The 25,130-nt window shown below is 36.4% G+C and overlaps 1 protein-coding gene across 1 annotated transcript; it reads right to left on the reverse strand.

Annotated features, from left to right (window-relative positions):
- On the reverse strand, positions 5-24,660 carry MUC5B (mucin 5B, oligomeric mucus/gel-forming; the record flags this gene model as incomplete). Its single annotated transcript, XM_021402131.1, has 30 exons — positions 24,549-24,660; positions 20,774-20,827; positions 20,091-20,352; positions 19,572-19,686; positions 19,126-19,216; positions 18,161-18,270; positions 17,730-17,946; positions 16,773-16,898; positions 16,205-16,322; positions 15,246-15,384; positions 14,101-14,211; positions 13,481-13,550; positions 12,303-12,440; positions 12,054-12,218; positions 11,470-11,564; positions 10,609-10,735; positions 9,718-9,973; positions 9,193-9,245; positions 8,713-8,813; positions 7,756-7,907; positions 7,190-7,328; positions 6,988-7,101; positions 6,271-6,450; positions 4,984-5,223; positions 4,114-4,270; positions 3,709-3,837; positions 3,223-3,349; positions 2,252-2,295; positions 1,972-2,163; positions 5-903 (listed from the first exon to the last, which is right to left on the reverse strand). Coding segments are annotated over exons 1-30 (4,794 nt in total), but the record flags the coding sequence as incomplete, so codon positions are not given.

The following is a 25,130-nucleotide window of genomic DNA, read 5'->3' on the forward strand; positions in this document are numbered from 1 at the left end:
CAGAGTTGCTGGTAGGTGTGGTGGTTTGTGCAGATGTGGTGTTGATGATGGTTGTGCTCTCAGTCGTAGGAGGAGTGTTCTTGGTGGTGGTGGCACTGCCAGTAGTTGTGCTGGTTGCTGCTATTGTGGATGTGATGCTGGTCGTGCCTTCTGATGGAGCAGGAGAGGTCTTGGTGGTGCTAGTAATTTTGGTGGATTTTGTTTCTAGCGTTTTGGTGGTAGTGGGCCTGTTGACAACTGTGCTTAGTTCTGTTATTACTGAGAGAGGCTGGGATGAAGCAGTAGTGAGTGATGCTGTAGTAGGTCTTACTGTTGGGAAGGTTCCCCTGGGTGTGGATGTAACATTGCTCTTTTTTGTTGATAGCTGAGACGTCACTGTTGTCAGTGATGTCTGAGCCAGAGAAGTGGCTGTGCTTTCTGTTTGATTTGTTGACATTGTAGGGATTTCTGTTTTTTGTGCTGCAGTTCCTATTGTTGCTGTTGTTTTAGTCTTTGTCTCTACTGTAAACGCTGTTGATTCTACTGTTGTGGATGTAATTTCTGTTTGTCTTGGGGTTGTAGTTTTTGTTTCTGAACACGACTTGTAATTACAGCATAATACTCTGATTTGGTAATTGTAGCATTTCGTATCTTCTTGGTCTTCGTTATTGCACTTCAATTCACTGGTTTTATTGCATTGTATCTTTTGGTTAAGATAGTTGATTGTCTTATTTGAGTGCTCATGTACTCTACATTCAATGCCGCCGGTGTTATCACAAGTGCTGTTTCCTTTTCCTATGATATTTTCAAATGTTTCATTGTCTCCACTTTCCTCTTCATTTTTAAGCTGTGTCCTGTCATACCATTCTGACCACTCACATACATACCTCACACATACAGTTTTCGCTGTTGTTGTTGTCGTTTCTGTAATTCAAAGGAAGAAATATAAGTTTTGTTTTCTACCTAGGAAAATGACATGAAAAAATTATTCATCTTCCATGTATTTTAATATTATACATAACATATGTACGTTAATATAGTATTTTAATGAACTTGCATTGAGAGTCTTGGGTTTCACTTCTAAGATAGGTTTTCATCTCATCTCTATATACTTTTTCTCATTTTTATTCTCCTTTTATTCTACTTACTATTGCTTAGCTACATCCCTACACTGGTTTTAAAATATTTTTACAAGTTAATGACTTTTCTACTTATTTTAGTATTATAATATGGCATTTATTTGTAAATTTATTATATAAACAGGTAATATTAATTTATTTATATAATATACATATTGAATACATAAATACATTATTTCTTATTTTAATGAGACTTCAGAGTCTTAGCATTATGAAAATAAGCATATGAAGTATATACCAATTCCTTCACATGAATGTTACATCCACTTAATAGAAGACTTAAATTGATTGTACAGTTCTTGCTGTAGTATTGTATAATTCTGCTGAAATACTTTTTGGTTTCTCACAATTGCATGGTCAGTATAATGAGTTAACTGCTGGAATAATGTAGACCTGCAGATTGTTAAAGATGATCAGATTGAAGAGATTCCAAAAAATGATTCAAAATAATTGAGTATTCCCTCAAAATGATTTTCTTATCTTCTGTTTATGCTAATGTGGTCAGTAGTTTTTAAAATGTCAGTAACTGTCTTTTGTGTTGGTCTAGAACTGCTGTGTTTTTATTTGCAGGGAAGTGAGATTCTGCAAAGAACAGACTAGTAAATTTCATCATTTTTTCACTGGAAAAAAAAAAAAACCATGATGAAATAGTGGAGACTGTGAGAAATGCTGTACTTTTCTACATTTTGAATTTATTTATTTTTTTTAAGCAACTGAAGCTGCTAGTTGAGTTGGTTGCTTCAGAAGTCAACAGTTTCAAAGAAAAGTATGTGTGGATGGCTCCTCCCCTTCAGGTAATTTTCAATTCCTTACAGAGATTTTTTCATTTATTTTGAAGAGTATTCATGCATACCTGTTTCAGGCTGAGTGGTAGAAAATGTAATCGAGGTAAACGGGGTTGTTGTGATTCCACATTCAAATATATTTCTGCTTATTGTTCCATTGACATCACATGTTGCACTGAAACACCATCCTGTTCCATCTGAGGTGGTGTAGATTAGCTCATTGTATTTATAGGTGTTGTTTTCATAAATGCAGTTACATGCTGTAATTGATAAGGTTATTGTCAGTCACCTATGAAAAGACAGTAACCTGTATCTAATTTTGTTAACAGTGCTTCTTAGCTGTCTTACCTTTATCATCAAACTTGCACTGTAAACCTTCTGATGTGCACTCGCTAAAATAAAAAGCAGAAAAAACACTTATTTTTTATTATAAGCTCATTTTATTGCTATCATCTTTCTGCCAGGTACTAGCATCAAGAAACAGGACTAGAAAATTGTGAATGACAACTTAGTTGATTTATGTAATAGCATTCAAATGGGCATGTTGCCTCAATTCCAGCTGAATAACGATTGCTTGTTCCACATTACTGAGGCCCTTTTCACACTCCAGAGCTATCAACATATAGCCTGAATAAAGGCAGGTCTTAATTTTTTCTTTCTTGTAGTGTGGATCATTGTCAGAACTGATTGCATCATGGAAGATCCACTCCTCACCCCTTTCATTCTCTAAAAGTCAACGCATAAGTGTTTACTCCTTGAGCATCTAGTTTATGTTGGCTTATTTTTTTGCTATGGTTTTCCCAAGCCTTTCTTTGCATTAAACCCAAACTTCTACATAGAAGCAAAACTAACGATTATGCAAAGTTACAAGTGGAAGTCTTAAGGAAAGCTATGTATAAGTTTCCTTGCACTTGTTTTTATACTAAAAAAACCATGCTAAAAAAGGAGAGTCTAAATACTACAAGCAGTATAAGAATGTAGTAACTTCCTTGGAAGTAGACTCCTCATTAGATATATATACTTCTGGAATGATATTTTTCCTGCCATAGCAATGGAAAATAGAGGAAACCCAGTCTTAAAGTACTTACTGTTCTTGCTGTATCGTTGTGCTGAGGATTTACAACATAATTAGGAGCAAATTCAACAGAACAAAAAATGTAATAGATCTTCATACTACTGAATAGTAAGAAAGCTGGCATTGGGTAGAAAGGCCAGGCAGCATAAAACTCATCATGTCGCGAAACAGGAACATGCAATTTCCCATTACTGGTTTAGTCATTTTTCCTTGTACGTAATTAGGTTGGTGCGTTAAGCCTTACCATGATTGACATTTATCCCGCATATATATCTTCCCATCTTCACTATCGTAACAGTCACACAGACTGACACACTTCATCTGATCCTCGTGAAAATATGGCTGGTCTGGTGGGCAGTTGGGGTAGCAGCCTGAAGCAAGGAAAAGGGCATACAGAAGGTTGAAAAGATGTGAAGAGAGAAACTCAGGAAAAGTTTTGTTTCTGCAGGATGTGTTTGCAGATTGTGTTTTTAACAGCAATAATTTTTACTACTTATTTTTTTCCAGTAATCACAGGAAGTAATGCAGAGTACTAATGTTAGCAGAGCCTATAAGGACTTAGCCACAGATGTTTTTAACCATGTTTTATCTCCATTCATGTTGATACAATGACATTGAAGAGAATTAAATGATGGAAAAGCAGCCAACAGAGAAAATAGGCTCCGTTAAAGACTATTTAAAAGATTACAGACAAATTTATCTGCTTAAGGGTACTTGCAGCTCTTTTTACCTTCTAAACCTGGCAAGTTATGGAGGCATTTCCCACTTGGATTCCTACAGGTCTTCATACAGGAGGCTCCACAAGGCTTATAGTGCCATTCACATTCTCCTTGTTGATTATAGTAATCACAGAACAGTGCTAAAAAGAAATGTAAATTTGGACATGTTCAGAAAAAAAACAACGCTTCTTTTGAGTCATGTCTATTCAGATCCCTACCATGCTGCTGTTAACAGCCTTGAAAACTGAATGAATAGGTGAAAGTGTGTGACCATCAAAACCCTGTGAAAAGTCTACACAGTGCACTTGTAATGCATGTACATGAGCTACACAGAACATACGTTCAAAGATATCTGCAAGGAATTGCTGTATATTTAACTATGCTTTCAGGAGAAGTGTATATAAAATAAAACTCACGACAGATTGATGGGGTTCTCCAGGCTATACAGACACCAACTTCATTACATGCTTGAGCATAGGCAGCTACTGCTGTACAAAAGCAATCACAGTCTCCTCCAGAGTCACAGGCACAAGCATCTGTCACACATGCTTGGTAATATTTTGCTGGTTCAACCTGTCATAAAAAAGAAATATTACACTATACATTCTGCCTTCTAAGTTTTCTTAATTTTGGCAGACTACTTTTCTTAAAATTAATCTCTCAGAAGGAAGGCCTACATTTCTTTTCTTTTGGTAATTTCTTTTGTTATGTTTATTACACTGTTACACACCAGAGGTAATGTCAGATAATACATTCAAATCACATATTGACACAGTTTTAGACATGTAGACTTGTATCCCAGTGAAAGATTAGCTTCATGTTCCCAAGCACTACTAGGCAGCCACACCTGAAGGTCTCTAGCAGTGGAAAGAACTAAGGTAATAGGAAGAGCACAAAATTATCCTGCATTGTTGGTATGTACTGTCAGTTAATGCTGCTTCATTACTACCCCAGAATGACGGTATTTCATTGAATTTGTGTTCATTACATGGTATATTTAACCCAAGTTACAGCACATGAAACTATATAGTAATTTTGAAGTTACTGTTCTTTCCCATTAAGTTAGTATCATTTTCTATGATCTATATAGCCTACAATTTCTTACAGGTAGGGCCTATAAATCTATTCAATTGTGCAAGATTTATAATGAAGTTACACAATTCCAAGTGAAACATCTCCCTAATGAATTATACATATATGGCAAAGTGTATGAAGATAGCTTTCATTTTAGCTTCAGTAACACACAGGCCTAGTCTTTACAGAGTGAACTCTTGCCCTGGTGATACCTGTGAGTGACAGGCGGCAAAGACATTGCTGTTGATGATGCTACACTGCTTCTCTGACCAGGACTTTCGATAAGGGTTGGTTGAGCATGGGTCTTTTATGAAGTTAGCATCAGGACATGTAGAGGATACTTTCCAGCTGTTTCCGAATTCTAGGACGTTCTCCACTACAGACAGACTCCTTGTAGTGAAGTCATTGATGGCGTTACCATCATAATTTCCACAGAGGCCACAGATCTGGCCCTGCAAAAGGAAATAAAATAGTGATAGATGTAAGAAAACATAAAGAAAGATCTGAAATTGAAAGAATACATGAAATTCAGCTCTTAGAGTGGTGCCATTCTGTTCTAACTTCCCCAAAGATACCAATGGAGATATTTTAGATTTAGAGATTCTGGAAAAGCAGCCATCTGTTTCATCAGCAACAGAACATGACTACTAAGGCTACAAACAGCTACTGACTTTCCTTCTTTTCAATCTGAACAATACGATTGTCTCGGTCATTTTATACATTTTTGAGGATGTACCAACTTTGAGGTACCTCTTTAGCAGGGGAAATGAGGATTCAGCTAGCTGACAGTGCTACAGTGCTTTTCATTTATGCTTTGTTTTATACAATAAATGTTCATAGAAAAGACAGTCTTACAAAGCTGTCCTAAGTACTGCCAGTCCACCCGTGTAACCTACTCATTGAGTCTACTATTATGACTGCTGACAGAAGGAAAAAGAAATGACATTTTCCTTGCATTTCCAGAAATACCTCATTCCAAATTTCATTCTGCAAAATGGTGACAGGCTATAACAGATGCTAAGCTATCTCTGTGCATCTAAGGTTCATACTTTCAGCCCATACTTTCTTTATCACTTGTTCACATATGTGCTCGAAAAATACATAACATTTTACATAGTGTTTTACTTCCTTGTTCTTGGAGTACAATAATTTGGATTGGTGTGTCAATGTGTACTGGAAAAAATGGATGATTTTTCAAGATCAGGACTACTCAATTATTTCTACACATGTAGCCATGTAATCTTAGTGAAGTCTGATAAGCTTTACCAAGATTCACAGAGTAACTTTAAGTTCTGTTACGCCAAATAGAATCTGAACACTGCCTTAGGCGCTCTAAACAGCAGCAGGATGTTTACATGGCTTCCTAAGCTACCAGAGGAATGGAAAACAACTTATGTCCTGCAGGAATGCTACAGAAATCACCTGTTTGGGATATTGTTTGGGTCAGATAAAAAACTAACACCTAGTCCCAATCTAGACTTAAACTGCTAGGTCCGCACCTTAAAATCAGGGCTCAGCTTGATGAAGATGCTGGTTTTCTTGTCCCACATGAGGATCAGTCCGCTGGTGGTATCAATCACTGTGTACATACCTATATAGCGGACTGTGAATGGTACTTCACCATCTTGTCCTCTCTTTATCACACTGACATGCTCCTCACTGAGTATCAGCTCATATTGCTGAAACAGGAGGAAAAGGTGATTAGAAATGAACCTAATAGCTACTGCTGGGCTATTAAGCATTTTTTTTCCCACTTCTAATAGTACTAAAACTACTTTGTTTAATGAAAATAAGCCATCCAAATGCAAAAAATCAGAACAGTATGGTTAAAATCTCAGGTTCGTAGAATTATGGTAAAAATGTATTTTAAATGGAGCAGATGATAGATAAAAAAAAGGATGTCATGGAGCAATTACAGTGCACAGAGTAAGAGAATCTTCTGACGTGATCAGCCGAATTTCTGCTACAGGCAATTTTCCTGTAGAGCTGTAGTTTGTCCAGAGTTAGTATAAGATGACTTTGTAAGGGTGGAATAGGCAGAAAGCTGGGAAGCTGTACCAAATACCTCACCTGATTCTGGTTTAAGCATAATTTGCAAGTTGATTTGCTTTTTAAAACGTTTTCTCCAGCTTCCTTGCAGCAATGGATATCCAGACTTCTCCTAAGCCCTACACTGATACAGCACAAAACTGGTCTGTAATGTAATACCTATGTACCTGTAAGAAAACTTTGATAGATTTTGAGCAAGTTGTCCCAGTGCTGCCGCAGGGAATATTTTCAGTGATAACCCGGAAGGTCCCATTCACTGTGTCACTGTTCCCACAGTGGTTCTGAGTAGAAAATAAAATTAAAAAATATATTATTGTTGTGGATAAGATCAAGATTATATTACAATTTACTTTTGTTAGGTATCTGTACCTGGACAAGTGTGTATTCACAGTTTCCGTTGAAGCTGAACCTTTTGTCATCAAAGGTAGTATAATGTCCATCACCATAAACAGCACAAGTACCCAGACATCGTTTTTTGGTGCATTCCCACATCCTATTCTTGCACACACTAGGAATGAGAATTAAAGATTTTAATAAAATAACTCACTGTCTTACGCAGACGTATCCCAAAAACTCAGTATTTGTTTGGCATCTCATTCTTGGTAAATGTTGTATTGATTCTGAAGTTAAAGCAGTCCTTTACATTTCCCATGTGAAGTATTAAAGCAAAGTTCTGTTCTGCTATCCCAAATGCATGAACTGCAAAATAGGGTAAAATGTAATGGACACTGTCCTCCTTTGGGTTTCTCCCAGTTTGTGCCTCACCTGTCTGCCTGCAACAAAAGTAAACTTGCTCATCTTGCTGAATCAAAACCTAAAAGACCCATCAAATGATGAAATGCACAGTCTAAATCTCTCCTCACTACTGTACAGCTTAAGATCTTTTTAAAGGCAAATGATGGAACCAGGAATGCAACTTCCCAGAAAATACTTACCAGGTATTACAGTCAGCATTGATCTTTTCCCCGGGTTGATACATGGCTCCATTGTGAATACATGGACATTCCTCTTCAGGAATACAACCACCCTTCCCATCTAACACAAGCCCAGATGGGCACACACAGCCAGATACACATTGTGTGCCATACTGGAAAGGTCAAGAGGAAGATACAATTTCAGAATGAAATAGTCACAGTAGAAAAATGAAGATTAGGTTAACTTAAAATGTCTTTATATGCCCTATTTTTGCCCAGCTTAAATAAGAGAACACTCTGAAGTACTTACAGGCCTCCAGAACAAAGTTATTAGCTATTGTTTTAATAGCATATAAAGCTGTTAAACATTTGAGGTATTCTAATCCCAACTGCATTTGTTGAAGTCTGTGAAATTTGAAATAAATTGGATCTTAAGCCTTGCTCTGTGTTAGCTGAAGAAGCCCTATGCTTTGTGATGGGTGAGTTGTGATTGAATGAATGGAACTTTAAAAAGAAAGTAAGTAAATTTTGTTTGAGTGAGTTGCATTGAAAACAGATGTACCTCTTAACGCACTTATTCATGAAATTACACATGGCTATCATGCACTTGGATGGAGAGATGTAATTAGATGTGCAAGAAATTTGCAACTGCGCTATAGTATGGAAAGGTATGATTGCTCTTAGCCAGCTTGCAGCAAGTCATTTTCTCCTAAGGAAGTAAAATACGCGGCAAAGCCCTAAATATTTTCACTACTAATTACTCTTATGAGAAGTAGCTGTAGAAATTTTGACACTGATATTACAGTTCATTATATTTAGTTCTGATGATCCCATTGTTAACACTTCATAACATGTTTTTGGGTTTTTACCATATGAACAAAGTATCTGTGATGTAGATTCAGAGTAGAAGAGTTAGATCAACAATGACTGTAGCACAAAACTTGAAAGTGGCATTTCATCCAGCCGTGACATACTTACACACTGCATATCCAAAGTCTGACAGCTTTTTTGACACTCTGCTCCAGTTATTCCTGCTGTGTTGTTTCTACAGTCTAAGTAGAACATGGGAGATTCACAAACTAGAGGAAGGAAAGAAGTGAGAGAAGTAAGAAATTGCATGGGGTTTATCCCACAGCTGTAGCCATAAAAAGCATCTAGAAATTCTTTGGAATTTGTACATTTCAGTTAGTAAGGACTGCAGTCCCTACTCAGTCAGCTAAATAGGAATCCAATTGTAGATTCACTTCAGAGCACTGAATTCCCAGAACCTTCCATGGCATTATCAGAAAAAAATCTTTTAGAACAGGTCTTATCATGAACCTAGGGTTGCTTCTGCCTTTTATAGCAGAGAAACACTTCTATTATTTAAAAATCCATTAAGAAATATCAATTCTACCAAATATTTCTGTCCAAAACCTGTCACTGAGAAAGAGACAAGTACAAGATTTTTTTTTTAACCTGGAATTTGATTGGGTGCTCCGATGCAATTCAGTCTTCCCTGGATGCAAGTGCTGTAAGAGAGGGAAAAACATTACCTTTCAACCACGTACTGAGACTGAGAGCTACCTCTGTTAAGTTTCAGCACTTTCAAAGGAATAAACCGAATTCCAGAATACTATTTTGCAGTCCCAGGAAAGAGTTTGTCTCAACACCACTACTGATCATGCTTTCATATGATTGCTTAACAGGAAAAATGAGAGTTTGAAATGGATATATTTCTGCTTGTTCCTCCTAAAGATTTCTCTTTGCTTTTTCTGTCATGTATTTTGTACTTGAAAAATCATATAATTAAATAGAAAGTACTCTTAAATACAATTGCTCTATCAATCTGGATGTATGTATTACTCTTAAAAGTTTAAAATAAATGTTTATGAGAGTATTTGAAACTCACGCAGGGCAGGGTGAGAACAATTTAAACAAAGCTTATTTAGATAACAAAATGCATACACTATTGCTTGAACATTGTGCACAAGCTTTCCTTACCATACAAGCCCATTTTCGTGGACAACTTCTCCAAGCGGTATGGGAGATCCTCGGTAGTAACAGGGGCATTCATTAGCAGGCACACATTTGCCACTTTCATCCATGTAGGTTCCATTTATGCAGGTGCAGCCATCAACTGGGACAAACTTAATTTTGCATGTGACATCAGGCTCACTCAGAGAGCGACACGTGGGTTGACAGGAATCGATGGCATAGCTGTAACTTAGGGACTTGGGACATGAGGTGGCGTACTTTGCTTGAGAGAGTAAAAAGGAAGAACGGGTTAATTAATTCCAGATGGTAATTTTTGGGGGAAGAAAGAAACAGCAGGTCGTAGCAATAACAGGTAAACAATAACATACACCTCTGCCCTATGTTGTATCTTTCATATCAATGTTTTTCTGAATATTTCCAGAGTTAGAACTGAAAGCTACTGTACATGTGGATTAAGTCAAGTCACATACGCAATAAGGAAAATATTTCTTCAAATGAGATTTTGGAAAGAAACCTCCATTTGGTGCTGCTATTTCATTTTTCTAGTTTTCTGGTTAGTATTACTCATGTTGTTATTCTAATATTTCATATTTATCTCTATGACACGATGTGATACATAAAGCTATAGTTAAATTCAAAGTTGTGTGGAAACAGGTGGAGGCACATGTGTAACTGCAAAACCTTTCCTAAGCAAGCTTTCTCTCATCTGTTCACATTTACTCTTGCTAGTAATGGATTGAATCTAAAGGAACAGCAGAGAATTACTTCTAGGAGTGCATTTAACAAAACCCTTTCCTCAACACCTACCGCGTTTGTCTAGAAATCGATATAAAAAATTTTTGACCAACAGATTTAATTGATGGGTGCTCAGGAAAGAAAATAGCAAAGAGTACTCACAACAGACATCAGTCCTCCATCCATTTATTTGGATTCCTCTTGCAGCACAAGCTCTCACATAGGAAGAAAGGGCAGCGCACAGACAGCCCTCACTGTTTTGACAGTTACATGTGTCAAACATGCAGTTCTAGGAATGCAAGAAAAATAAAATCTCAACACTTCTAAGGCTGTCAATCAAAAAATCTCATGCACTAATCCTTCTTCAGATATGCTCAGTCATAGACAACACTAGAATAACTTTATTATTTATCTAAGTTTCCTAGCGGGGAGAATAAAGCTAATGGAAATTCACTTCAGTTATTATTGGGAAATATTAGTTTTAAAGTCTGTTACACATTTAGCAGCTCCATCTGAACCCTAGCAGTACAGCAGCACATAAAGGTTTATTCACACTATGCAGTCTAGACACATCATTTCATCAGCATCAACATTTGAGTGATTTATAGTGAGAAGAAAGACTGACAACACACTGATAGCAGAATGATGATAATTAGCCAATGGGCTTTCTGTGCCAAGTAGTTAACAATAAGATGTGAGGTGGCAGTTAACTGTAATTTTCAAATAAGCATTTGACATGCCTTTGTGCAAACTTCCTACCATAAACGTATATTTATCCAAGAGAAAATAGCTGCGTTTGCATTTGCAATCAAACAAAGATGACAAAGCCAAGACTGGCAAGTGAAATAAGATAATGCTACAACACAAACAGCAACATGTTGAAAGAAAGAAGTGCAGTACAGAAATGAAAATGCAGGCATTGCATAAGACTAGAGGTATGTCTGGGACAGTGTTTTCCTGGTAGCTAGCTGTAATGATCCTATTTCTGTTGTTTCTAAAGGAGAAAACAGTCTACTGACGTACCGTGTAGTAATTAGAGGGATTCAGTGCATAATGACAGTCAGCAAAAGGTCCTTCACTGTTAGTTAGTAGTCCACACCAATGCTGAGCATATTTTTCTGTAAAAAGAACAAACCAGGCAAATGCACAATACTCTTTGTACTTAAACCCACTGCCCTAACCTGGGAAGCCAGTTCTAAAATTACATCAAATCTCTCCCCTACTGTCTTTTCTCACTCAGCTTGTGGCCTAATGTCATTAAAACCAAAGGTGCACTGAAATTGAGTTGCTGAAGATCATGAATAAAGGATTTACAAAGATGCTCATGTGATCCGCTCTTCTGATATCAAGCTGTGAACTTCGACATTCTTTCTGTTTTCAGTGATCACACAGTTTCTTTCAGCTATGTCTCTGGGACTCTTCCTTTACGTAGCCCTCACGTTCTCACTGTGAATATTCTGATTTCAGATGTATGTTTTCACTAATATACAATTCTTCATTCTCTTATATTTGCTTTCTAATAGTTATGTTTTCCTTAATGATGAGAAAAAATAATCTAGAAAAAATTCTTAAAAAACAAACAAACAAAAATGTTAAGAAGCGTTTACCATTATCGATGCTGAGTGCACAAGGGTTCTCAAAAGTTCTCTGGATATCAGGGCAAGAAGCCTGAGTTTTCCATGTATTAGCAAATGCTGCTGCTGTTCCTTCAACTACTCCACTCATGGCCTTAAAGTCATCAGTTTGGACATTATTGAAATTTCCACAGAGACCTGTTGAAAACCAGTGAAAACTTTATACTGTTTGTACTCGACAAAAGACATTTAGCAAGATGTTCTTCAGTTTCATTCACTTACCACAGGTTTGGTCTTTGAACACAGGGTCCAATCGCACAAACACCTGCATGACGGGTACGATCTGGATTTCAACCTGGATACCAATATTTGTGTGCATGATGATGAAGAATGATGAAGGTTTAAGGATGGTGACATTGGCTATGAAGAAAAAATAGAACAATTGCTTTCTGGAGGAGGTCAAATGCAGGAAACAGTACATCACAATACGAAGGCTGCTCTAAAAGTAATGCCTTCTATTTTATGATGTTGGCCCACAACATCAGAGGTGGATGTTGGTAGTATGGCAATAGAGCTTGAACCTTCCCAGCAATAATTAGTTACATTTTGTTGCCATGTGACAGATAGCAGCAGAGGGGCAGTTTGATAGAATTTTTTGACTATGATGAAAAACATTGTTTTGTAGCTGAGAATTTGCTCTATCAAATAGTGTTATTGTGCTCTTTGTATCGGTTGTAGTTTCCATGGAAATAAGTAGGCAGCATTACTTTCAGTGACCTACGTACTATTGTTCTTGAATTTCTATTCCAATTTTTGCAAATTCTGAGGTAAAATGATGAAAATATTTGCAAAAGTTATTCATAAATAGAAATCAAAATTTACAGATAAGCATTTGCCTGTAGCTACCAAGTTGTTTACTTTATTTGCTGTCTCAGTATTAAGCAGTTGGAGATTACTCCCGAGAGAATAAGAAGGAAAAGCTATGTGGCATTAAGCATTACAGAAAAACAAACAAAACAAAACACCTAAAAATCACTTCTATTTTTTTGCTTCTAAGCTTGTATTGCATACAGTGGGGACTTCACACCACTGAACAGGGTAAGCAAGCAGAATCTGGAAGTCAGAGATAACAGGTAGAATTACTAGTTTTTGAGATATCTGCAATCAAACTTCTGCAGTGAGAAGGAAGTCAAACTTACAGTGACCAAATCAGGAGAGTATAAATACCAATAGCTTCTATCTGAACTCTTGTCTATGCCTGCACTGTCTCACATCTCTTTCTGACACCACACTTCTACTTTAAAATCACTTGCGTGACTCAGAAAATATTCCAAAGAGAACCAAGGTTTGAACATGCACGTTTTGAACAATTCACTGTTCTCCTATCTTCTGCAGCTTAAGACAACAAGCGTGTGTGAAGTTCTGAGCTTATCACTCATAGTCTGTTAGAGAAAGAATACCTGCTGAGATTGGCAGCTGGGTGTAGATTGAGTTCACAAACACACCACCATCAGTTTTGACCTCAATGAGCTGTTAAGGAAGAGGAATAACACGTAATCATGTTAAGGATTATTGTAGTCCAAAGAGTAATAATAGTGATGACTCTGATGATACTACTTAAAGAGCTATTAATTAAAAGGGGTCATTTTTGTGATTTCATCTCTTCTCCCTCTTTCCACTTTGTGCACTTAACTAATATTCCTTGCCAAAGAAGAATGGTTTTTGAAGAGTCTTTCTCAACTGATTAGTGAATTCTATCATCTTGGTTTTTATGAACAAAACTTTATGACAAATTACACCCATTAATGTTGTACTCATAGCTTCTAAATTAGAAGCTTATGTGTTTTCATCTAATTGGCAGAAAAAGTGCTTTTTTCAGCTTTTTCTTAATGAACTTCCACAAAGCCAAATCTACCACGTCATTTTCATAACAAAACCAATTTATTTTCACTTGTTAAAAAACTAACACATACTTATCCTATATGCAGAAATAAATGCAGTTCCCTAACTGATAAAGGCCTAGATGCCTCACTCTGCACATTTTTAATAGTTTTTTTTCATACTTATTTTGCATTCTTACAGTTTGTCCTTTATTCAAGCTGAGGGTCACTGTCTTTAAGCATGTTTCAGTGTTTGTCATGCCACATCTGCGTAGTTCTGCCAGGATGGTGAATATTTCATCTTCAGAGTGCTGAAAAAAAAAATAAGAATCCCAACAGTTATTCAATGAAAGGCTAATTACAGAAGCTTTCTCTGTCAAAGTCTTTCTCATCTCTGAAAAAAAGATTTGTTTCTGGAGAAGATTCAGACTCTCCCAAACCTCAGACCTTCTTTGCCCTAAGATTCAGTTTTGCCTTTTGTATTGATTGGGAACAAGTGAATTTTAATCTAGTTCTGCATGCTGTCGATGATACCACCCACATTCAAAACTTTTACTCAAGCCTATTTCTAATGTTTGATTCAATTCCGTTGTATCTCTCATGCTTCTGGAGTTAATGTCATTGCTAGACAAAAATTTCAGAAGGAACTTTTTCTGGGAAATAGTAATAATGAGTGATTTTTTTTTTTAGACTGAACTGTGCAAATGGGAAAAGAGAAAGCAAAGAAGAAACAAATCAGAAAAGGTCCAACCATTTCACTTATACATTACTGTAACACAATCTTTTGATTATAATGAATTTTTAACTTATTTCTTTCAACTCACCTTTATAATAGTTCAAAACCTAAATGAAATGCATCAGTTAACTTGAACTGATTTTTCTATATTGCAGCTTCCCCCCCCAAAAAAAGTTAGTCTTACTTATTAAAGACTTTATTTTTTTGAACTGTCAGTGCATTTTTTTCAGACTTGGAATACCATTCGGTCTAATACTATAAAATACAGTAACAGGGCAAAATTATTAAATCTAGTAATACACCTGGAACAATGGTACTGAAGAACGTAGATTAAGCAACACCTTAAAAAGAGAGTGCTCTTCAGAATTTATTGTATCACAGAACTGGAAGTTCCCTGGAAATCACCATATACTGTTGCACGACATCCTAATAGTTAGCTGATAATTAAGTCATTTGAATGGCAGAATACATTTCAGTAAGTGTCTGATTAACAGAAGCGATTCAATATACATATGTCATAAGATGTAAGTTTCAAAGGCATTGATTGAGATCACATTTCTTTTTCACAAGCGTATAAGGCTTTATGGCCAAGTAATATCTGATTCCCACCTTAGAAAGGACATAGGTGCAGTCTCCATAGACATCATAATGCTTTTCATCATATGTAGAAATGTGTGATCCTCCCTCTACCGAACATACTCCTGGACATGAGATGTCTTCGCAAATCCATTTGCCTCCATTACATGTACTGGAAGAGACAGGACAAACTTAGCTGAAATCAGCAATTGCAGTGTGGACTTATAGGAATTACAATGACATTAGGTTTAGTACTGCTTTTCCCTTTCAATCTATAGTTTGAATACACAGTAAATCCCTGTTTAAGACTTTCCCAAATATCGTGAACACATGACGCAAAGCATTAAAGGGAGTGACTCTGATATGCATTCACATTGCTCATTTGGTTCTACTCCTTTTTTGGACAGGTGAACTCAATAGCAACAGGTGCTGGATGAGTAATTGCATGTCTTCTGCAGCTAACATAAAACACAATGCCAAATTAAAATCTCTTCTGTTTTCTTGTACAAATGTATGAGAAAATCAGAGAAATACGACTCCACATCTACTCCTGATGCAGAGCATATATGTTTTCTAAGGTAATGTGCTACTGTACAGGTACAGGATTAATAATTGTGAAACTGAGGTTGTGTAGCATCTCTTGTTTTCTTCAGAGAAAATAAATATTTGCAAATACATAAATTACTGAAACTTCATTCCCTTCAGAGAAGTTCAAATGTTTGAACAAAATAAAAAAAGAGGAAGCACTTGAATTCACTGGTGAGAAATCTAAACACTGTAAATCCTTACTTTGATCATCTTGAGCTCAAGTGCAAAGATAGTTAAGGCTGTTGCTAAATAAAACAAAGAATGTTCCTTGGTGTTATTTTGGAACTGTAGTGGTCAGCTAAATACACAGATCAATTACTGATGATGCAATTGCAAACAATAAACCATTAAACCCATTAAATATATTAGAGGAAATAATGAGGTAAGAAAATAGCAAAGGTTACCAGGAATGGCACTGCTCTGAGAAAGAAGTTCCTGGAGTGTAGGTGTTGCCATTGTAAATACAGGAGCACTGCTCACGGGAGATGCAGCCAGAATTGTTTATGTCATCAAAAACGGTTCCTTAAGTTAAAAACAACAACAAACCTTAATCAATTAAAAAGGCATTTTCCATACATGGTAAAATAATCATTTTTGTTCATTACTAAATATTGCCTTGAAGACAGATCTGCAGCTGTTGTGAATTGTCATAAATATACCAAAGAAAGTAGGACTATGCCAATTTACAGACTTTCAACCTTTGTATTCTTACATTCCACCTGCTTTGAAAGGGAGTTATTTTAGTACCGGTGGCTTGTTGAAAGACTTGCCTTGATCTGTTTGCTTTTCTACTTTCCTGCTTTCTAAATATTGCGTATGCACTGGCAATTAATTCAGATGTCTTTCCTCAGTTGATAAATGATAAATACTTATCACTTGCAGCTTTGAAAAATGTAAATATAAGGGCCTTAAGCCTCATGGAACCTGCCCTGTTTATTTTAAGATCAGAGATGTGAGTATATAAGAACTTGCCTTGAGGGCAGAAACAACCATCCATACAGTGCTCTTCACAAAACTGAGATCGTTCAGGATTAGTGCATGTGTCTGTGCAGGGGGAGCTGCACTCCGAATACTGCATGTTGTAAGGACATGTCTTGGCTGAAATGTTAAAAAGAGGAAAGATTTTCTTCAGTCTGAAGTATCTCTAGTTCACTGTATAAAAAAATAAGTATGTTCATTTACATTTTCCAGCTAGATTTAAAACCATACTAAACCACAGACCTAACCCCACTTCTCAAAATCTTTAAGTTTACTCACTCAGATCCATGTTTTATAGCTGAGATTTGCTTTTCATGACAGTGTCCAAAAACACTTAACTGGTGGCACAATGACTGGATTTCTGGGGACACCAAGAAAATGGCCCTGCAAAGCTAGTGAGGTTTCTGCTGAAGATACCCTTTTCCAGAATACCAGCATTGCTAGGGTATGTTGGTGACAGTATCAACAGCTACATCTAATAACATGTGGGTGTTTAATTCATTGAAAACCTCTATGAAGATTACAGTGGTACAAACTCCTCAAAACAAGCTAGAGGAGATTAAATGCTAAACTAGCCGAAGACCAGTGAAGACTCAATCATTTAATCAATGAGGGTAAAAACTACTGTAGCTACCATGAAAAAAGGAGAGAAACAGAAATATAAGTAAGCAAATCACTCTCCTTCTTCCCCCTTCTATTTGCCTCCTTTACTGTCCCAATTCATAAAATAACACTTCAACTCTTGAGTGAGTGTATCCACTTAAGTGATGCTGTTTAAACCAGTTTGCATTAAAACACTTAGTTCTTTGTCTTTAGTCTTCTTGCTGGAGCTTGTTCATCAGAACCACTCAGTAAATGCCTCTAATTTCCAATGCATACTCAGCATTATTTGAGAACTCGTTTCTTTTTATTTACTGAGCACAAAGTAAAGGCATATCCACTAATACTTACGGCATAGTTTTGAGGTTCTCCAGTTCAGAGGTTCCCCACCAGCATGAGCACACTGCCGGGAGTATTCAGCAAAAGTATCGCAAATACACGAGGCGTTTTTTAACTCTTCAGAGCGGCACAAGTCTTCTTGGCAAGCCATAATGTACTCACGAACATTAACTAGGTCATTACAGTCTGCAAACGCAAAGCTGGTCAATGTTTTCTGACATATGTCATCCTTGGGGAAAAAGAAAAAAAAAGGAAACTATCAGAAAATAGAAAAGAGAAAATTTTTAGCATTGTTTCTCTGCTAGATTATTCTTTAATAGAATTTCATATCCCTCTTTACTCACTATTGCCCTAGGCCTTTTTTCTGTTGACTCCTCTGAAGCTGTAAAATGGTACAGATAAATGTGAAGAAAAAATTAAGTAATAATCAAAAAGATACTTACAAAGTTACTTGTGCAATTATCTGGTGGGGAAGGAGTAGGGTCTTCACAGTACTCTGTTGGCCCATCCATTTTCTGCATGTTCCCAAACTGTAAGGCTGTCATTCTGATATCTGTTCAAAAGAAATTTAATAATGATGGTTGTGTGGGTTTTTTGATTATTTTTTTTTTTTTGGTCAATGCAACTTCCTAATATCTTTTCTCTTGTCAAGAATTCTGTTCAACACTGGCTAAGGCAGCTAGTTCCCTTGACTCCTTTCATTTGATCATCATCCCTTCCAAAGTAAACACTGACATCCCTACCTGGAAAAACATTAGAAAAAATTCTCAGCCTCCTACATCTAGATGCAAACTAAGATTTGAACTGGAAAAAAAAACCAGACTGTTTTCAGATGATACTGAGTCCATGCGGGGAAGATAGAAAATAATTAAAACAGGGATTTGTACAATGGAGACTGTTGAGAAACAAGGTTTAGGAAAACACTCAAATTGAGCATGGATAAAATAAGAGAAGATTATATATAGACTATGCATATCAGAAGGCAAATGTGGATATATTTTGTGGAATAGGATTACATATTCAAAATTCTGACAGTATTTTTAATGGGCTCATTAATATAGACAAAAAATCTATTTCCTGGTCTTTTCAAATCAGAATCAATATGTTACTATTAGAATTATTTTTATGACAGAACTGAAACAATAAATGTACTGTCTAGATATTACAACTACATTTCATTTTATTGGATATATTTCAATATTTCTGAGAAACTAGCTTAAACCTTCAAGTACTAAATACATAATCTGTTCCCTGTAGTACACATTCTTCAACAGAAATTGAATCATAACTTCTGAGTAAATCCTTTAAGAGCATAGGAAAGAGGAATGATGATGATGTTAGCGCTACAAGAATGCAGAATACATGCTGAAGACTCAAGAAACCAACTTCTGATATTTAAAAAACTTACTGTTTGAATAGAACTCATTGTAAACTGGAATGCCATTGAAGTCCCCACAAAGACCACAGGTCTGATTGGCAAATTTCTCATGCAGTTCTAACTAAAATGATAGGTAATAAGATGATAGAAGTTAGTACACACTCTGTAAAATATATTTAGGATCACTGAAAACACTTGCACCTGCTGACCCTATTTTTCATCAGAGCTATGTAATTTTATTTAGCAATCTAATTTAAATTTATATTTAATTTTAAGCAGAAGTCTGCTATCAATGAGAAATAAATCCACGTATTCTTCTTTGGGACTACCTGGATGCAAACCTATCTTTATTAAGGAAAAACTGCTCAGAAGTATGAGATGGAAAGGCAGTAGTAACTCCTAAACAAGTATTAACCTAATCAAAAATTAGCTTTTTGGGTTTTGAAAGCATAGACAGGTCCAGGAGCTGTTCTTACCAAGATACTGTCACGTTGATTCCACATAAATACAAGATCCGTTTTGCTGACAACTTTCACATAAATGCTGCTTCTCTCTATAGTAATTCCAGCTTGGCTGTATGGCAGTTGAACTCTACAAAAAGGTAGAAGGAATACTACATATTTTCTGATCCAGATGTTTGATAAAGAGAAAAAAAAAGGCTTGTGTGTTCCAGCATCTTACAAGGATATAATGCATTTGCATGGAAAGAAAAGCAATTACAAAATAAAATGGTCCAGTACCATAAAATGTGGATTTGAATTTGAATCCAACCTCAGAATTTTTCATAGAAATTTTGTTTTTGAGGTAATCCTTGAAGGAACAATTGAACTACTGTGACTGGAATAAACACCAACTTATTTATTACTTCTATGGGTAAAATTGTCGTATTTATTGAAGAATGCTAATTTTTCCCCAAGAAAATACAAGAAAATACTTGGCCAATTTGAAAAAAAAATCATCTGTATTTACCAAACAAGTGGTAGGAATAAACTCACCTGTTGCTGTTGATCAGGACAACATCCTTTGTTAGCTCAATAGCTACACCTTCAAGTTTTATGGCAATGCGGTGGATTTTTGGAACATTTTCCACCACTGTACGCCTTATCTGGATGTTGAACTCTTCATAGGGAGTGTTGCAATGGGATGCAAAAACATAATTACAGAGCCCAGGGTAGTAGAAGATGTCTCCATCAAAAGTCTTGAAGTGGAAGTTGCCCCATGTACTGCATACACGGCCATTGTGAGCAGGGTTGGAAGCTGTGAATTTAAAACTAGATGTAAAAAATGACTTAAAATTCCTAGCCTTAGCATGGTGAATCAAATTGTCCAAGGCTTCATTCTGTCATAGTTTTCCCTTCCCTGCCTCCCTTTGTTATTTTCCGTCCATGTATCCATTATAAAACAAGTCACCATGCATTCGTTCTTCATTATCTGTCTGCTGTTCATCACATATATCCCTATATGTGGTTGTAGTTACGTTCAAGTAGATTATTTAGTTGTTCACATTTCATACAAGATAACAGTTCAACATTATGCAATGTTTCTTAACTGGCCTCTTTCTCCTCTCATGACTCCATGAATTCTTTTACCAGTGCATTTCCCTGTTTGCATTAAATTCCTTTGTCTACATCCTCTAAAACTGAATACTTATCGAATACATTTCATTTACTTAACTTACGTGTTATTACTGGATTTGTCAACACTTGCTGGATGATTTTCACCTCAGATGAAACTGTAAAAGAAGAAAAAAAAATTAAGAAAGAAAACCAAACCCAGTACAACAATACCAAAACTTGCACCTAAAACTGACCTAGAAAGAAAAGATAAGCACATTAATGTGACAGTGTTAAACCTGGCGTTAATTTATGCAGGATGTGAACCAGGTTAAAAGTGGATATTAAATTTCAAATTCAGGATAATTCAATCATAAGAAATTGCTTTCAGCTGTGAGGATCTCCATTTTCTACCTTGTAGTTTCAACCCTTTTATGAAGCTCTACATTGTGTTAGGATAGGCAGAAACTCACAGTTCTGCATATTGGAGCTCTTCAGACACAACAACCAATACAAAGGGTTAAGCTATTCTAAATAAGCCTAGTACAAAAGCATAGCACAGCTGACTTTTCATTACATCTACTCTGACTAAGAAGGAAATAAAAACTTTGATTATACCAATCACTTTTTTTTTTTTTTTTTTCTGTTAGGAGGGTGAAAGCCCTTGTAATAACCACAAATCCATTGTACAGGATAATCACAAGTCATTACATGATAAATAAGGAGACCGACTTTTTACACAATCTGACAGTGATAGGACAAGGAGGAATGGTTTTAAACTAAAAGAGGGGAGATTTAGGTTAGATGTTAGGAGGAAATTCTTTACTCATACGGTGGTGAGGTGCTGGCACAGGCTGCCCAGAGAGCTGTGGACGCCCCATCCCTGGAGGTGCTCAAGGCCAGGTTGGATGGGGCTCTGGGCAGCCTGAGCTGGTAGGTGGCAGCTCTGCCCAAGGCACGGAGCAGAACTGGGTGGGCTCTGAGGCCCCTTTTAACCCAAACTGTCCTGTGATTCTATGATTCTATGATTATTTTCCAGGAATTTGCTTAAGAGGTTTTCAGGCATTTTTATTATTTAGTGGAGATGTGAGGAATGGATACAAATACTCATGCACGCAGCATAAACCAACTTTTTAAGTGTAGGATTTAGACAGGATCAAAGGACTCAGAATGGAAAAAAACAGGACATGTGGCCACATGAATACGGCACTTAGCGACATCAAAACTGTCCTATTCCTGTGTTCAGCTTCAATGATTATGTTTGTACCTATAGTTTAATAGTTAGTCACTCAACTACAACAACTGTCTTCCAGCTGAGTTCTCCTCTCTATTCTGTCTCCATTAGTTTTGAATCGCTTTCTGTGCATGGCCCAACTGTCAGAGGAGGTATTGGCAAAGAACTTTGAGAGATGGTAGATTGACACTATCATGCTTAGAAAAACACCTGATTCTATGCTCCGGGTTTGGATGCTCTAAGCTCTTGTTTTTTATAGGTAAACATGTCAGGCACTTCCCATTTAAGAAAAACGGCTACGACTTTATTTTATGAAAGACTGAATCCTCCCAGAATGAAATAACCATGCTTGGAAAACGTTGACTAATACTAACCTACAACATGCCAAGTCTAAATCCTCAGATGACTTAGGTGATGAAATGACTCATGTTTGAATCCTGATCAGGATTAAGTGAATGAGCAGTCCCAGTGTCTAGACAACTTGCCAGTCAAAGAAGAGCTGGCTGTGCAATTTAGTTCTGTCCCCTTTCTCCTTATACAATAGATGGGGAGAATCCACAAACTCAAAACTGGATTCATAACACCACCATACTGAACAAGTAAGAATTTATACTGGAAATGCTGTCCATGCACACTATGTAAGCAAACTGAGTACTTGATCTCAGAGCTGAAGGATGCCTACCTTAAGGGATTCAAACTCCCACTCCCAGAGAGGAACCCAAGAGACTCCTAAGGGTGCTCTGAGTAGCTTCACCATCTCTATAAGTTGTTCCAGTGTCTACAAAAGTTTCCTTTCAGCCCTAAGCTTTTGTTCTTTTCTCATTCACCTTTATACGTGACCATTAGTGACGTACAAAGAAGTAACTTTAATCTTTTTCCGCTTTCTGTTGGTCTTTCAGTATCACAGATAATATCATTAAGTAAATACATTCATATTACAGTTGGTCAGAAAATATAACAAATGCCTCTGTGAATCTTAATAATGGGGCAGAATTTGTTTTCGCTCAACAGATTCATAGGAACTTCAGCGGGCATAGAATCACCCTGACTTCACCTAAGAGCCAATAGTCTTAGAAATAATGTGAATGTTTATTTAGAAGTGTGAGAACTTTTGTAACAGAAGAAAACAGTATATACATGTATTTCAGTCTGTTAATTTTTCTCAAGGAAATACAGGTTTGGTTTTTTTTTATTAAGTTCCAAGGAAATTCTAGCTGCACTGGTTTATCTAGCAATTGCACAATGCCATGCTGTTGATCTTTATAAAAATTGGTGCCTCTCACTTCCAAGAATATACATGCCGATACAATCTTTGATTATTTGGAAAGCGTTATGAATGTTTCTGGATGCAGCTTGTCAAGCTTCTATCCAGCTGCTACTCCATATACACAATTCTCATTACAATTTATAGAAGTTGGAATTTGACCCCCAAATATAAAGTTAGGCACAAAATGTTTGAGAAGATTGCATGGGATTAGGCCAATACTCTGTAGTCAGTCAGGACATCTGAATATATTTTCCACATAGTGTGATTTGAAAGAAAAAACGTTTGCTGGATTTGATCTAACCACTATTCATTTTTCAAAGCAATTTATCAGGTTAGCACTGCACAGTACAAATAACTTTTTTGTTCAAAGAAGGGCTGAGGATGTTTTGACTGACACTGCATAACTCTAAACGAAGCTTACACTGTAGGTCATTGCTGTACTTTTGTGCTTAAATCAATTTAGCAGTATTCTAGTACTTATTTCATGTGACATAAAGTAGCCTAAAACTGTATTTACAATTACTTGTTAGTGTTTGGAAAATGATACGCAAGATAAACTGAAAAGCAATCTGAAGATTTTAAAATGTTAGCTGACAGGGCAGTAATTACGGTACATGAATGGGACTGACTTAGCAAGTTTGTATTCATGCAAGTAATTTCTATTTGAATAGTCCAATTAATTGAACATGATTTAATATAATAAAATCTGCCAAGTTTGGCCTCAATTAATGTAATATGAACAAGAGAAAAAAAATGCACAAAAATGACAGATAGCAATGCAACAGGTTAACCTCCCAGTGCCTTTCATACTAAAGGTCAACAATTCATGTAAATATTATATCTAATGTACTATCACTACACAATTCATTACTGAAAATCATTGCCGCATGAATACATTCTTCTAGTCTTTTTTTGCAAAAGAATTGGCAAGAAATCGTGAGTAATCTGGTATTAACTTCTAATAGGTGGCAAGACACTGGAAAAGACTGACCTGCAGCCTGATCTGGCAACTGGTAAATGTAGTGCTTTAAACTGCATAAAAAGATTGGAAAAATTGTAACCACTCTTACTACAAAATGCAAAGGAAATGAAATGCTTCTGTAAGGCACAAGTACTACTGAATAACTGGTACTTTAAGACATGAATAATGGTTCTTTTTGATTTGATTTTCAAGACTACGTTCGACATGTAGTTATATTCAGTGGCTTGGGGCAACGTGAAATTAAATCAGTCCAGTTAATAGGCAGACATCAAATATTTAATGTAAATAAAAAAAAAGCAAAGATACAAAGATGTCCTATCTAAGTGCATCCATTTGTTAAGTGAAACATTAAAATGGGTTTAGTTGCCTAAAATACATTATTAGATCTAAACAATAGTAAAAGAGTAAACTCCTTACCAATCTGATGGGTACAGCAAAGTGCTAAAAGGAAAGCCCATTCTGGTAACCATATCCCCCTGCCAAACCCCATCTTGAGTGGAGTCTGGCAGAAGGATGCCAGTCAAAGGTTGGTCAGGAAGAGTAGTTCATCTGTGTTCTCTCAGTCTTATATAGCAGGTGACTTTGGCTTCAGTCCCAGATTGATTCAGATAATCCAGAAAGGTGGGGTTTGGGGGATTTTAGCAAATGAATAGGTAAACAGAGGATGCTCTTCCTTCCTCTGCAACTGGCCAATGGTATTTGCACTTTGGGAGGAGTATATGCATATACGTACATACATTTTGTTAAAGTTCAGCCTAATAAAGAAATATAACATAACTGCAAATAAAACACAACTCCTCCTCCACAAAAGAAAAGGTCCTAGAACAAATAGAATTTGATGTTGTTTTACAGTTATGTGTATGGGATATAAGTAACTATTTTAAGTTTTTCACTACTGTAAATGATGCCAGGCAGCTCCTTGGCAAAAGGATACATAAAACCAACAAACTGCTGATTTCTGAAATTGGAGGAGATGTGGAGTATTTCAAATGGGGGGAC

Source organism: Numida meleagris, chromosome 6, assembly GCF_002078875.1.
Source record: "Numida meleagris isolate 19003 breed g44 Domestic line chromosome 6, NumMel1.0, whole genome shotgun sequence".
In the NCBI taxonomy this organism is placed as follows: Eukaryota; Metazoa; Chordata; class Aves; order Galliformes; family Numididae; genus Numida; species Numida meleagris.